Raw genomic sequence first — 14672 nt, forward strand, 5'->3', positions numbered from 1 at the left:
TTTAAAGGCAAAATAAAGACATTTTCAAGCTTTGGAAATGCCTTGAACTATCCACATGTCATATGTTAAATTGTGCAGCTTTATGTAGTGTAATTTACCAGACACTGCTCTGCAGACATCATCTATTGGTATTCAGTAATGTTTGGGTGAAACAACCCTTCAGCTGTTGTGGAGAGTATTCTTTTGAGGGAAAATATTTTACTAATGTTAAATATGCTTGGACTTGTGTGACATTGTTGTTTAATAAAAATTAATTAGTCACTCTCTATGTAACCGTCCTGCTGCCAGATCAAGGTTTGCCTTGGGAGCTAGGCCACCGGTGCCGGGATTGGGCTGGCAGGCAGGGCCTGTCCTATGGTGCTCAGCAACGCCAGCAGGTCCGAGCGAGCCCGGGGCTGCGCCAGCCTGGGGTCGGCAGGCAGAGCTGGGGCTGAGCTGGTGCTGCGGGCAGAGCAGCCAGGGGCCGCGTGGGCTGAGGTCAGAGGCTCCGTGGCCTCGGGCAGGAGCGCGAAGCGGCAGGGCTGTGCATGGCGGGGGCACGGCCGAGCTGCGGCTCGGGGATCAGCCCCGGCTGAGGCCTCCTCGCGGCGCCGCTCCGGAGCTTCTTCAGAGACGGCTAACGGAGGACGTCCCGCGGCCGTGCTGAGCCCAGACCTGGGTCAGAACAGAGAGCCCACAGGGCTTGGCACTAGCGCTTCTCTCACTCAGATGTGCACCAAAAGGGGATGCCTGAGGCGTAGACCTGAACTAGGGCAGAAAGTGTCTTGTTCTACTTACAGTCTTTCAATCTCTCTAAGCAAAAGAATGGTTTTATTTCAAACATGGAATGCAAGGAGAATGGTGGTGACACCCACAGAAAACGTGTTGCGACAGCTTGTCATACAATAATGGCATCTAGGGACTTGTTAAAGAAACTGATTAAAATTTTACTAATTCGCCAAGCTATATGGGGATATTTTCTTGATGGTTTTCTGTCTTCTCTAGTAATCAGCCATCATAGCTGCGTGCAGCTCCCATGCCAGATTCTCATAGACCATAGGGCTAAGAGTTTCTGAAAGCTGTGCATTCAATTGTTGAGACAATTTTCCCAGAGACTTTGTGCTACTTTTTAAGACTGTACTTCATAAATTTGTGGCCCCCTTTCCCTCAGAATAAAGGACTGTGGGAGTGGATATTTGTATATTCTATTGAAAAACAAATGGTGAGAGACAGTAGTTTGTGTTGAGTGAATCAGTATGTCTGGCTTACAATTAAAAAAAAAAATTAATTTCTTAATGTTATATTTAAAACCAGAACTTTGTGTATATACTTCTTTTATAAAATACTCTCATTTAAGTTTTTTTTTGTTTTGAACTGACCTATGCTACAAAGCTCATACTCAAATGCTTCTACTTCAGTAGAAGGAAAAACATAATTTGTAATGCCACTTCCAGTATTCTATTTGCATCTAAAAGAAATTTAAATTTGCAATATAAGTTTTAAATGAAAGGTTCTAAATAGGTTGTTGTCTAAATAGATTGTTAGAATAGTTGTTTTCTAGTAAATACTTCTTAGTATAAAAATCAATGGGAAGTAAAAGACAATTTAAAATTGTTATGTGCTTTTAGTTCTTAATGGAAAATATTGACAAATCTATGAATTGTCTGCATTTTGGAGTAATTAATGATGTAGGACCAAGAGTCTATCTTACCGAAAATTATAGTTACCGAAGGTCAGAGTCCATGAGATGTAAACTTTTTGTGGAATTTGAACCTTGTGCTAAAGGTTTAGTGGTATAAATTTTGGTAGTCCCAAAAATGAATTGTGAAAGGCTATTAATAGTCTGCTTTACCCTTAACAATAAATCATAACTTGTACTGGAGCAAAAGGTTATCTTATTTATTTTACACCTTCCATTTGATTTTGGCACCAGACTCATTTAATTTTGTAATAGTAGTGATGGGGGTTTTGTTGTTGTTAATGAAAAACCAGAAGACAAGCTAGAGGACTGGGCAATCACCAACCATATGAACTTTGACAAGGGCAGGTACCAGATTCTGCACCAGGAATGGGCAGCCCTGCGTGTAGAGACAGACTGGGGAATGAGATGATGGAGAACAGTGCTATGGAAAGCATCCTGGGATCCTGGTTGACGGAAAGTTGAAGTATGAGTCAGCAGTGCCCTGGAGCCAGGGAGGCGGACAGTGCCTGGGGCACATCAGGCCCAGCATCACCAGCTGAGCAAGGGAAGGGATTGTAATATTCTGCTTTGCACTTCGTCGGCTTCACCTTGACTATTGTGTGTTTTGGTCACCACAATATGAGAAAGATATTAAGCTCTTAGAGAGCATCCAAAGGGCATCAGAGATGGTGAAGGGCCTTCAGGGGAAGCTATATGAAGGGCTGCTGAGGTCACTTGGTCTGTTCAGCCTGGAGAAGAGGAGAGTGAGGGGAGATTTCATTGCAGTCTACAACTTCCTCGTGCAGGGAAGACGAGGGGCACACACTGATCTCTTCTCTTTGATATCCAGTGACAGGATCTGAAGGAATGGCCTGAAGTCGTGTTAGGGGAGGTTTAGGGTGGGTATGAGGAAGAGGTTCACAGCACCAAGCCTGACAAAGTTCAAGAAACATTTGTACAATACTCTTGGGCACATGATATGACCCTTGGGGATGGTGCTATGTAGGACTGGGGTTGGACTCAATAATCCTTGAGGGTCCCTTCCAACTCAATACATTCTGTAATTGTAAAAATTATGTTCAAATTCCTATGTTTACCTGCAGGAATACAGTTCCTCTTAAAAGTGGGGTCGTAATAGTAAAAGTGAATTTACCAGTTTCTGAATGTGCTCAGCAGGCACTTTCTGCTGAAGTGGAAGTGTCCATACTACATCCATACTACATCAGTAACAGGGTAGTGCACACCAGGCAGAGAGTCCCCGAGATACAAAGAACCATAAGGGGAGATAAAACAGAGGAAATTGTCTTTAAGAATTGGACACCTGACAATTCATTGTCTTCAAGGCACAAGCTGCATTTTTAAATGTTTAAAAAGGCTGTGCAGGGAGGAGGGAAGAGAAAGGATAGAACCTTATCTTAGCGTTCTGAGAATTGTGTCAGTAATACTGACTGGAAAATTTTGGAATTATGGAACAACTTGAGACGTGTGACAGCTATGTTAATTTTATATTGGACATTTCACTACCATGTTGCATTAGGATTTTGACACCTAGCTTTCAAAAAAAAAAAAAAAGCCAGCTCATTAAACAAATATAGGCAACCATTGACTATTCTTGGTTTAATACGCAGCTATTTGAAAAGGCCTGGTATACAGAGAAGGACACATCTTCAAAATTATGCATTGCGGTCAAGGCTCTGATTACTGCAGTTTCAACGTGGCTTTTGTGAATTAGACACTAGTTTATTCATAAGGTTGTGAGTCTGACTGTTCTCTTGCTTCCAAAGTAGTTGAATGCATTTGTACAAATAAAATAGTGGCAGATAGATGGTTTACAAAAGTCCAGAATAATCCAGCTCTTGTTTCATCCACCTGGCATTTTTATATATAAAAAAACCATGTATAGTTGCACTTCTTTTCCCAGCAGCAACAGTGCTGTGTTGTGATTATAAATGTTAGATGCTGAAGTTAACACCCTCCCTCTGAGATTATAAAAGTGCTATTTTAATGATTTATAGAAAAAGTCTTGTTACAGTATCTGCATGCAGCATTTTACTGTATAAGAATAACTAGAAAAGTTTGCAATGATATGTCATGGTATAAAGCATTTGGGGTTAGAGACTCAGCTAGGAGAAATGGTCGTAAACTGCCATCTGTCATTCTAGATCAGCTGGAGTAAAGCAGACTAGAAACAGAAAACTGGCATTTTCTGATCCTTGGTAGGAAGCATCTGATTATTTCAAAACACTCCTTTTTCTGGGTAAAGCATCATCAAGGCTGTATTTTAGGTGCTGTTTTTTCTAAAGCATGAGAGTGTGTTCCAAGATCGAGAGCCCTTTCTAGCTGGATTAATACATCAAAGCACGCGGGAAAGGAAATATTTAACAAAACAGTTACATCAAACATAACTAACAGACAGAACTTGCTTTGTTCTAGAGTTCACTCAGTCTCCTGGGCCCAACCTCACTTTGAAAAAGATGTCTTGCAGTATAGTTGAGTTTGCAGAGAAGTACTCTTCCCACACATCATACCATTTCAGAAGTATCTTGGTAGCTGTGTCTTTGCTTGGATATTCCATGAAACTTGTTGCTGCATTAGCTGCAGAACAAGAATGAGAAATGGAAGCTGGGGAAAAAAAAAACCTGACAATTTCAGCTCCAGAGAAGAATTTGGGGGAACAGCTAATAAGCAGATTGAAATGGAAACCATAATAAAGCTCTGTATGTGACCCAAACTGCTGGGAATATTTTGTTTTTTGTTCAGAGAACTGTAAAAGTTCCACTAGCTATTCGTGTTTTTGATTGCATGGCAGAATTGCAGTTCATTGATAATTTGCTTGTAATACATTAACTGTATACATTTTCAGTCCCCTTTCTGAGGACATTGTTTGACAAGTTGTATGTTTCACTACTAGCCTAATAGTCTATGCTGTCGCTAATATTAAGAGAATGTTAGATGTGGATCTTTGACATGAGATTATATCTTGCTGATGATGTTTTTTTCTAATGTTAAATGAACATGTTAACAGCATGTTAATTGTACAGTCACTATTCAGGAAAAAATATTGCACAATCTTTGGACTGATAGTCTGGGAATATGATGTATTGTCGTTCCCTTTTTCTTGTGGCTATGACATGGAATACATCATACTTTTTCAGCTACATGGCTAATTAAGAGACTGCAATGATACTAATTTTATTATTAGAGTTTGATTTAGTGCTTGGTTTTTGAACCACAGTAGAAAAACGGTCAGCCTTCTCCACTGAACAGTCAAGATTCCTGGGCAATTCTCTGTATGTTGTGCACATGCCCTGAACTTCTTGGGAAACAAAGGAGTCTGAATGATGGGTAAAACTAAATAGTACACGATAGTTTGGTCTGCTTGAAACCTTAAACCCTTGCCTTTCACTGTGTTGTGTTTTTTACCCCCTCTTCCTTTATTCTGTCGTTTGGTAAGACTTGCAGCAGTGGCACTTGGTTTGTGAGCAGTGCTGAATGCCCTCAGCTTCTCTGTAAGTCAGCAACAGTCACTTTTGAAATTTGGACTAAGTGTGGGTGGAAACTGACTTGCACATTGAGATCTCTGTCTTTGCAGCTTTGTAAAGAAAAGGACACCTAAGTGATGAGGTGACTTGTTTATCTCATCTACCACTCTTCTTCCCGCTTCACCTTTCCATTTTTTGCAAGTGATTAGTCAGTATCAGTAGTATAATGGCAGTCCAGAAACTTATACTGGCACATCAAAGATATTTCAAAGGCAGCTACCATTTAGTATGATTTATTACACAGGACAGGAATCATAAGTGTGTTTTTATTATAGTTGCAGTTTATGTGTGTGAGATCGTATGAAGCCAAGCGATGCAGTGTCCCCAGGCAGGTGCAAAGGACTCTCTTTATTGCAAAAACCAGGCCTTTTTAAGCAGTTACCCCATTATCAGTTACATAGTTTTCAAATGTAACAAACATAATTGAGCCAACTGCTATAAACCGTGATGTGAACACATAATGGTTATATAACTTATTTTTCTACCTCCAATTCAGCTGAGTCAATTTCCTGTAGTCCTTTGTTTCTTAGCCAGAATAGCAGGCCTGAGCCATGATTTTACAAAGGTAACAAGGCCCTTATTTTATAAGGTTTTACCTATATGCAACACATGATATTATAAGAAATGTTATACCTGTATCTTTTAAAGAGGAAAAAAGCCCCAGTATGACAGTAAACCAGGTACAAGACTTACTGAAGGAGTTGTTTTTGTATTAATGTCAACCTTTGGACTTATTAGACTGCTTCAACGCTTGTGTGTCTTACAGTAATAATGTATTATTTTACATTACTAGGATTATTAGGCTGTGTCCGCATGAGGAATATTGCATGGAGCTTAAAGTGTACCTTAAGTTTGTCTTAAAAAAATCTTCTAAGTACAATTAAATTGACTACCACTAAGGAGCAGTACATTTCAAATATTTGTTTGGATTCTTTGCAAAATGAAGACTGTAAACTTTGAAAATTTTAGGCTTTTATATATGTTCAAGAAATTTCTGCTTCTGAAAGGGATAGACCAGTTTTGCAAGAACTTGTGTTTTTTTATAATCCTACTGAGAACAGATCGGCAGAAGCATCAAAATCTTAATGTGATTTTTTTTAGAGAAACATAACTGGGATGAACCTCTTTCAATCCTGCTACACCCCGTGCATTTGTTAGCAGTCTAATTTGTTGTCTTGTGCACTTGCATCTTTGAGCGTTCAATTAGCAGCTTGAGTATGCGGAGGTCTTACTGTTGCTGAGGCCTTCTCTAACAGTATTTTGAATTACTTGAACTGACTGATGTGCTCCAGTAGAGGGGAGCAGTGCCTACACACGCAGATCCAACAGCTTGCTAATAAAAACACTATTCTCTTTAAAAGCTGTAGCTGTTTTAGTCACTGGCACGTGTAATTGTTGACCAAACACCAGGGAAGAAACCTGAAGAAACTTAATAGTTATCAAACCAGAAATAGCATTTTATTGGAGTTGAGTAATATATTGCTGACCAAATGCATGCTAGTTAGTGTACATTTTTGCTTAGCATTTTTGCTTGCACTGAACACTGTTCAGTGCCTTCTCTTCCTTTACTATATTGAGATTTAGTGAAACAGCCTTTCACAGAGGTGCAAACTTGAATAGGAGCACAGTAAAATCAGTCATTTAGCCTCACTGCATTTCTTTTTTTTTCCCCTATATGCCTAAGAATGACAGGAAGTCTTGGGAGGTGGTTAAATACCAGGGTTCAGTCAACAGTTAATATTTTGCAGGAGCTCAGTCTACATCTTCAGCGTGTTACTTTTACTTTGCTTGCCTGATACTGATTATGCTAAATATCTAATTCGGTAAACATTAGAACATTGCTGCTGAGTTCTCTAATAACAAAATGGGCTTTGACTTCATATCACAGGCATCACTGGTTAAACATCATATGAGATTATTCTTCTTTATCATTGCGTGCTATGCAGTGACAGGGCTGACTTAAAAGTGTTGTTTTTGTCGTTCCAGCATGTAGTTCAGCCGTGTTTTGTACAGTATCTTAGGAGTGCATATACAAGTGTACACATTTCTCATTGCAAAATTCTACAATTGGTGTTTTAATCACATTCCACAGAGAATGGAAATTTCATTCTGCTCAGGATCACCACATAGAGATTCTGTTCCTTTGTGGCTTCAAAGGAGAGATTGCCTCAGGCTTTCAGATTCACCTACTGAGTATAATGCCTTGTGCTTCATTTCACTATAAAAACGTTACAGTATCAATGTAACAATGCTGAGACCTTCTAGCATTATTACCTCTTCTGTTCTGCACTTTGGTGCTGTGCAGAAATACAAAAAGTACATTCTATTAAGAAATAATTGAGTAAATTATGACTCCTTCTACAGATAGATTTCCATTTGACAAGATTGGAAATGCAGTATACAGCAGACAGTTTACATTTTAGACTTATGTGACTTGAACTTTGGGGAGCTAGTCATATGTATAGAGGAGGAAAGATGTGGCCATCGGTTGCATGTGAAGATGATTTACTGTCACAGTAGCACAGGTTGCAGAAATGCAGCTAAGAGTGTTTAACCTTATTTTCAATTAGCAAATCATCAGGAAATTTTTTTTTTGTTTTATTGACTTCCATATGTTTATTTCATTAATGGTATTCAGGTGCAGCTGTTTCCCTTTCTGCATGTGCAGTGTAGGTTAATACAAGCTGATAAGAGTCATTCCTCTTTGTACAGACTGGCTTGGGTAGGTGGACAAGGCACTGAGTGATAACTTTCTATTCACAGAAAGGCCTGCCTACTTTGTGAATTTCTGTTCTGGTTGGAGAAGTCCTTGACAATCAGCTTTATTTTTAAATCTATTTAGATAGTATTTTTATGTATCTTTGCTTGCTGGGGAAAGTGTGCTAGCTAGCGACACAGAAGTACACAGTTGGTATCTCACACAGACAGCTTACTCAATTCATCCAGGTACAGTAACATGGATAGAGATGAGGAAAACTACTATGGAAAACATGGTAATTTACTTGCTTTCTTAGAACAATTCAAAACACCCAATCTAAATCTCACTTATTTCAACAGTGTTATTTCAATTGACTTAAATGGGCTTGAATGCAGACTCAAATGGTTTCCTGTAACTTCTTCAATTATTAGCAATATTATAATTTTTTTCTGCATGTCATTTGCTAGTTTATTTAAACTGCACATCAAAGGTAAGTTTTACATGTGTATATTGTTGATTTTTACTTTAGGTAAGTAATTTAGAATTGCTCTTTAAAATTATTGCAGTGTAACAAGTGTAACAATTATCTTCATATGCTGTTTGGAGTCAGAATTTGTAAATAACATGTCAGTTATTTCTGGTAATGATATTTTACTTCAACATACATGAGTTTCGTATTATAAGGCAGCCTGTAAAATAGATCTGTCTCATCTGCAAAGAAAAAATATAATCCCAGTTTTTAATCTTAGCAAAAGGTGTAAGTCCCCCCCTCACCACTGCTTTCTTCATTAAGCCTACCAAACTCCTAAGGCTTGGAATTTGCTTTCTAAATATATTTGGGCTTTTATAGCTGGGGAAGTGGTTTGCTTTTACCAGGAGCAATGTAGATACTAGAAACATAAATAATTCCCACCTTACCCCCCCATAAAAATCTTCTGAATTTTTAAAGAATAGTAGTAATAAAGTAGGGAGTTTTAATTTAATTTATAATTAAGTCAGAAAAATTAGATTAAACAAATGGCATTTTTCTTTTTTTTCTGTTGTTCCATAAAACTGATCACAGTTGTGATCAGCTGTAACGAGTGTTCCAGGGATCCAGACTACTTCTGACAGTGAATTCTAGTGTATTTTGAACTTAGAATGTTGTTACTTTTTCTTACCATATTCTGTAATGAATTTATACCAAGAGCTCAGTGACAGAGTGGATAGTTTGAGCCATGTTGCCCTATACTGTGCCACCATAAGCATACAGTCTGCTGGTGTGAGGAACAGTCTTGGAAGGAGTTTGCAGTACTGCAGTAATTTTACAGCTGTTAGTGGCTGTTACTTCTATTTCACAGCATCTGTCTTCTGGCTTGTTGGAGATGAGAGTCTCCATTTGAATTAGAGCTCCCTTTCTGTAGTGCTTTGTTTTTATCATCTTATTTATTAGATTCATGTGGCTCTCTGTGTGCTGAGATGTTACGTTTTCCTGTTGTCTTCTCAAGTGATATTTGTATAATCTTTTCATAAAAACCTAGTGTGATGAAAATTCCAGTGTGTGTTTCAGTATGTAATTGTGTCCTGAAAGATTTCCTAATGCCTAATCTGAACCATCCTTGTTGCAAATGAGTTGAGTTTATCGAACTGGGAGAGGAAACAGAACTGCTGATCGTTGTAAATTTTGTATGATTGAAGACTCTTACTTTGTGCTCCTTTGCTTATCACAGTCATTGAAGTTGCATTCATTTACTTCTTTCTGTAAACCTCCTAGTATCTTCTTATTAATAAGTCCCTCTACTCTCTCTAATTTGTTTGTATCTTCTGAAATTCTAGTGTCATGATCTAGAAATAGTTATTCGTTTGAGGCCTCGTGTCCCCAAGCACAAGGAACAGTGACTTTTTCAAACATGCTTGTACATCTTGAAAGAGTGGTGCCTTTTTTGCAGACATTGCTTGACTGACTCATTCTCTCTTTGTAGTGTGCTGTAATCCTTTAGGATTCTTCTCAACACTGTTTTTGAAATCAATTGTTCTGTATGGATTCCTGAATAAAGTTTGTTTTTACAACTTTTGTTACTTTACAAAAATCACTTTGAAGTGTTGTTTATAAAAATCCTTTTTAATAGATACTTCTATCTCCAGAAGTATTTTAGCACTTGTCACCTGCACAGTTTCAAAGTGTTCATTCTACTTCATTGTACTAATTTTTAAGGAGAACATTGAATAGCTTTGGAGACTAGGCTCCTCCAATAGTGGGATTGAGCTAACTACTAAAAGTCAAGAGTGAGAACTTGGAGTCTTAATGGGTGACTCAGTAAAAATGTTTGCCCATTAAAGCAAGTAGACCATTAGAATTGTTAGGAATGAACTGAAGTCAGATAGAGTTATTATGGGATTATATAAATCACGTCCAATGTTTGTGGTGAATATCCTGTGCCGTTCTGGCTCCTTCTTTTCTAGTGATCTGTAGTAGCACTGTAAAGGTTAAGAAAAGGAAAATAAGCATGACCAAAACTATGAAATGGCTTGTGTACAAGAAACATTTGAGCAGACGAGGATATTTGAGTATAGTAATTTGTAACATTTTTGTTAGCATAACACGCTGCCATGTAACACAGTACAGTAATAAAGTGATTGATTGCAAGCTTAAAACAGATAAAAGGAGGTAATACTTCAATGTTTGATTGACTTGTAGTACTCTGTGATGTAGAGCATTGCAGATTGTTAAAGTATATGCAAGATAAACAGAGATTCCTTGAATCTCAGTTTTTCAATGAATGAAAAAGAAATTCACTCACAGCTATTAAATGCAAAGTCAGTACTTTTAGTTAATAAAAATACAGTTGAAAATCTCTGTAACATCAGTTTTGGGGAAATACTACAGTGTTTGCCTTGGTGTTGCATTCCTCCTCAGATATGGCCCTTTATAACATTTAGGGTGTGCATTCAGTAGATTTTTTTGTGTGATCTGGTGTGGCTGTTCTTATATGCTCAACAGGTCCTGTAGGAGCAAAGAACAGAAGTTCAGCTTCATTGTGCCTTAAAGCCAGAACTTGTCTATAGGGCATGATGTTACATATGGTTTTGTTCTGGTGATAAATTATTTTGTGGTAGAAATATTTATTTTGTAGGAATTTCTGTTCAAAAAGGTTCATTCATTGTACAGGGCTTGGCCCAGCATTAGGTATTTTGTATGGTACATTTGCTTTCCTGACCACATATCACAGCATAGCTTCTTTCCCTCCCCAGCATTGCTGTCATACATCACTTCTCTAAAGTTTTAATTTTTTGGTCTCTTCTGTATTAAGATATTTTTGTTGCAGGAGCTTGCTAAGGTGGATCTGAGTACCTCAGACGAAGGGCAAATAGGATTTTATTAGCTGCTGTGTTTATTGTACTGGTGTGTGTGTATTTTGATAAGGTTTTTCTGATAGAAACCAAGAACAAAGTCTGGCATGTAGTTAATAAGCAAGTTCTGCTTTTGCAAAGTTGCTGAATTGTTCTCTAATTGACAAAAATAAGTATTTTTCTTTGGGGCCCAGGGGAGGAAATTTAGGCTGGTAGCACCATGTAATACCAGGGATATTCAGAGGAGGAGATCCTTAAGAAAGCAGTGAAAAAGCACTCTGAAGCAGTAATTTGTATTGTAGCTTTGACATTTGAATGAAGGAGTAATTTTTCATTGCACAGAGTTTTGTTCAGTAAATTTTCATAATCACTGAACTTTGTAAGGAAGAAGTCCCCTAAAGCTGAATAGCTAGCTTCAAAAGGAAAAATCCAAATTCTGGTCTGCTGAATGAAAAGCTGCTTGTTTCTCTTCATACAGTAGCCTAAACTTGAAAATTTTAATTTGACCATAATTTTTTATTACTCTTTACCAAGTGAGATCATACTTTAATTTCTCTTATTCAGGTCCACATGGGAAGCACAGGTTGGTGGGCTAGTATTTGGTAGGTTTTTAATATAGGGTTTTTTTAATGTGTAGAGTGATTCAGTTGGAACTGTGCTAACCAGAATAGCCACATGAAAAACAGATTGCCCATAGAGGCTGTGGATGCCCCAACCCTTGCAGTGTTCAAGGGCGGGTTGGTTGGGGCTCTGAACAACCTGGTGTAGGAGGAGGTGTCTCCGCCTGTGGCACTACATTATATTTAAGGTCCCTTGTAACTTTTAACATTCTGTGATTCTGGAGAAAAGTCAGAAGCGCGTAGTCTGTAACTGCAGAGAGTTGGGTTCATTTACTCGCTGTCAGACACACTTAGCCTGTGACTGGGAGGTATGATCCTTGTCTCTCAAATACATTGTGAACCTGTGCATAGGCATAGTCATAGGATATACATTGAAGGTAACTTATTATGTGGTAAGTGTGGGGCCCTCAATATTTTTAAGTCAGAAGAAAAAAAGCTTTAATCTCATACCAAAACTTAGGTAATTTTATTGGTGAATTTCTGGTATTGCCCATATGAAATTATTTTAACAAAACTGATTAAATATGAATATATGGAAGATGCTCTTCAAAGGCTGGTATTAACACCCCTCTCTGGACAAACTTTATTTTAAATAAGGACATGCTTTTATACTGTCTTATTTTAAATGCAGGTGAACCAAGGAAATTTGACCCGAAGTTCAGAGGACCTATTCATAACAGGTAAATATCATAGCTTACTCTGTTAAATTTTTTTGGTGAGCAGGGGTTAAAAATTTTTGTTAGCTAAACTTGTGAATTTGATTCTGCAAGTCTTCTAAATCCAGGCCACCATCTTTGCTACCCTTGAGGATGGATGATTACTAGGGAGTATGAAGCTGTGTTCTCTTAAGTCCTTTTGGTTTGAATGCCAATTCTGTATGCCTTGCATTGGCTAGTATCTGCCGTCTAACATGTGTAGTAGTTCTGATACACCTCTTTACGACAGAGCCACCTAACAGAACAATCTGGCTTGACTTCACTTAGTTTTATGAAATGCAGATGAAAGCATGTTACCACTTAGAAGGTTCATTAGTTTACAAGCAGAGTGAAATTGCTCAGAAAGCATCTAAGAAAATCATAGAATCATTAAGGTGGAAAAATACCTCCAAGACCATCAAGTCCAACTTTTAATCATGGACAATTTTTCAGTGTTTTTCCAGGTGTAGAGAACTAAGTTCTAAACTAACATTTACTGTCCTTACAGAGAAGAACAAATTAGAGAACCACAAATTATTTCAGTTTTACCATTCTCAGGAGAAACTTTATGACCGAGAAGAACACTGCAGACTTGTCATACTATCCTTTGAACACAAACACACTATCCTTTTCTATGCAGGATGTAGTTCTTCCTCTCTGAAAGCTAATAATTTTAGAAATAAATAGAAATACTTGTTTAGGGAGTTCATCCTAATTTGTGAAGTATCTTCATGATATTGCCAGTGTATCAAGCCAAGCTAGAGCGGTGTCAGAACTGCTTCTGAATGGAGGATGAGAAAATGAGAAGCATTGTTTTAGCATTATTTCTTCAATTTTGAGCAGTTGTCCTGCCTTAGGTTACTATCATATTGACCGTGGATCCTGTACCACCTCGGCCTCACCAAAAGTTTATTTCAGTGAGATGATAAAGCTGTTCCTCTCTAAAGAAGAGTCCACACTTGGAAACACATTTCAAGTACTCCAGTTGTTTAAGAAATCTGCTCTCTTTATCTCTTTTATGTTAAAAATCTTTCTCTGTAAGAGGAAACATAGATTGGAAAACAGAAAGAATGGCAGATGCTAAAAATGAATTCTGAGGCAGATGTCCTGTAGTATGTCTTGCCTCACTTATGTGATCACTTGTATGATAAGCGATCTCATGGGTTCAGTGTTGTAAGGTATTACTTGTTTCAACAATATTTAAATCTGTTCCTCAATGTGTTCCATTGTCTACAGTGAAAAAAAGCATACACATTTATTTGCTGGTCTTGCTGCACTCACAAACGTGATTTTGTGACTAAACTTCTGCAAAGTGCTGGTGCAGATATCTTATTCAGATGTTAAAATACCATATGACAGTCAGTGGTTTTGAAGGGTCATATTAAACACCTTATTTTTAAAAAGTATTTCTTCTTGCCCCTAGGCACTGCACAGACATTATTTGCTGTGTGATCTTCATAGTTGTTATTCTGGGTTACATTGCATTAGGAGTTGTGGGTAAGTAAATAGAGGTATAGTAATGCCTTTTCATATAGAGGGGAAGCAGCTTTGTGAATGTTAGAATTTTTGATTGAAATGTCCCTTTTGCTTATATTAGTGCAAAGCTTTCCAATCAATAAGTAATGCCTTTCATAGAAGCAAATAATGAATTCACAGAACCACAGACTGGGTAAAGCTGGAAGAGACCGCAGTGGGTCATCTGGTTCAACATCCTTGCTTGGAAGGGTCATCTCAGAGCATATGGCACAGGATTGTGTCCAGATGGTTCTGGAATATTCCCTGTGAAGGAGACTCCACACCCTATCTGGGCAATCTGTTCAAGTGCACAATCACTGCACAGGGAAGAAGTTCTTTCTCATGTTCAGGTGGAACTTCCTAGGCTCACTCCCTGCCCGTGGCTCTGGTGCCATTGCTGGGCCCTGGAGCAGAGCCTGGTTCATTCTCTGCCCTCTCCCTGCAGATGCTGACAGCCAGGGCTGAGGGCCCCTCTCAGCTGGGGCTCCTCTCCACGTTGAACAGCCCCAGCTCCTTCAGCCTTTCCTGGGCACAGAGATGCTCCAGGCCCTTCCTCAGCTCCACAGCCTCTGCTGACCCCGCTCCAGGAGCTCCATGTTTCTCTTGTCCTGA

At 38.5% G+C, this 14672-nt stretch overlaps 1 protein-coding gene across 1 annotated transcript in view; it reads left to right on the forward strand.

Annotated features, from left to right (window-relative positions):
* Nucleotides 1-14672, forward strand: part of SLC44A5 (solute carrier family 44 member 5) — a 64995-nt gene that overhangs the window by 18237 nt on the left and 32086 nt on the right. Inside the window, exons 2-3 of the mRNA XM_041469438.1 lie at nucleotides 12482-12530; nucleotides 13969-14042. Coding sequence (XP_041325372.1) covers nucleotides 12482-12530; nucleotides 13969-14042 — 123 coding nt within the window. The remainder of the gene's footprint in view (nucleotides 1-12481; nucleotides 12531-13968; nucleotides 14043-14672) is intronic.

Source organism: Pyrgilauda ruficollis, unplaced genomic scaffold (assembly GCF_017590135.1).
Source record: "Pyrgilauda ruficollis isolate IOZ18807 unplaced genomic scaffold, ASM1759013v1 scaffold233, whole genome shotgun sequence".
In the NCBI taxonomy this organism is placed as follows: Eukaryota; Metazoa; Chordata; class Aves; order Passeriformes; family Passeridae; genus Pyrgilauda; species Pyrgilauda ruficollis.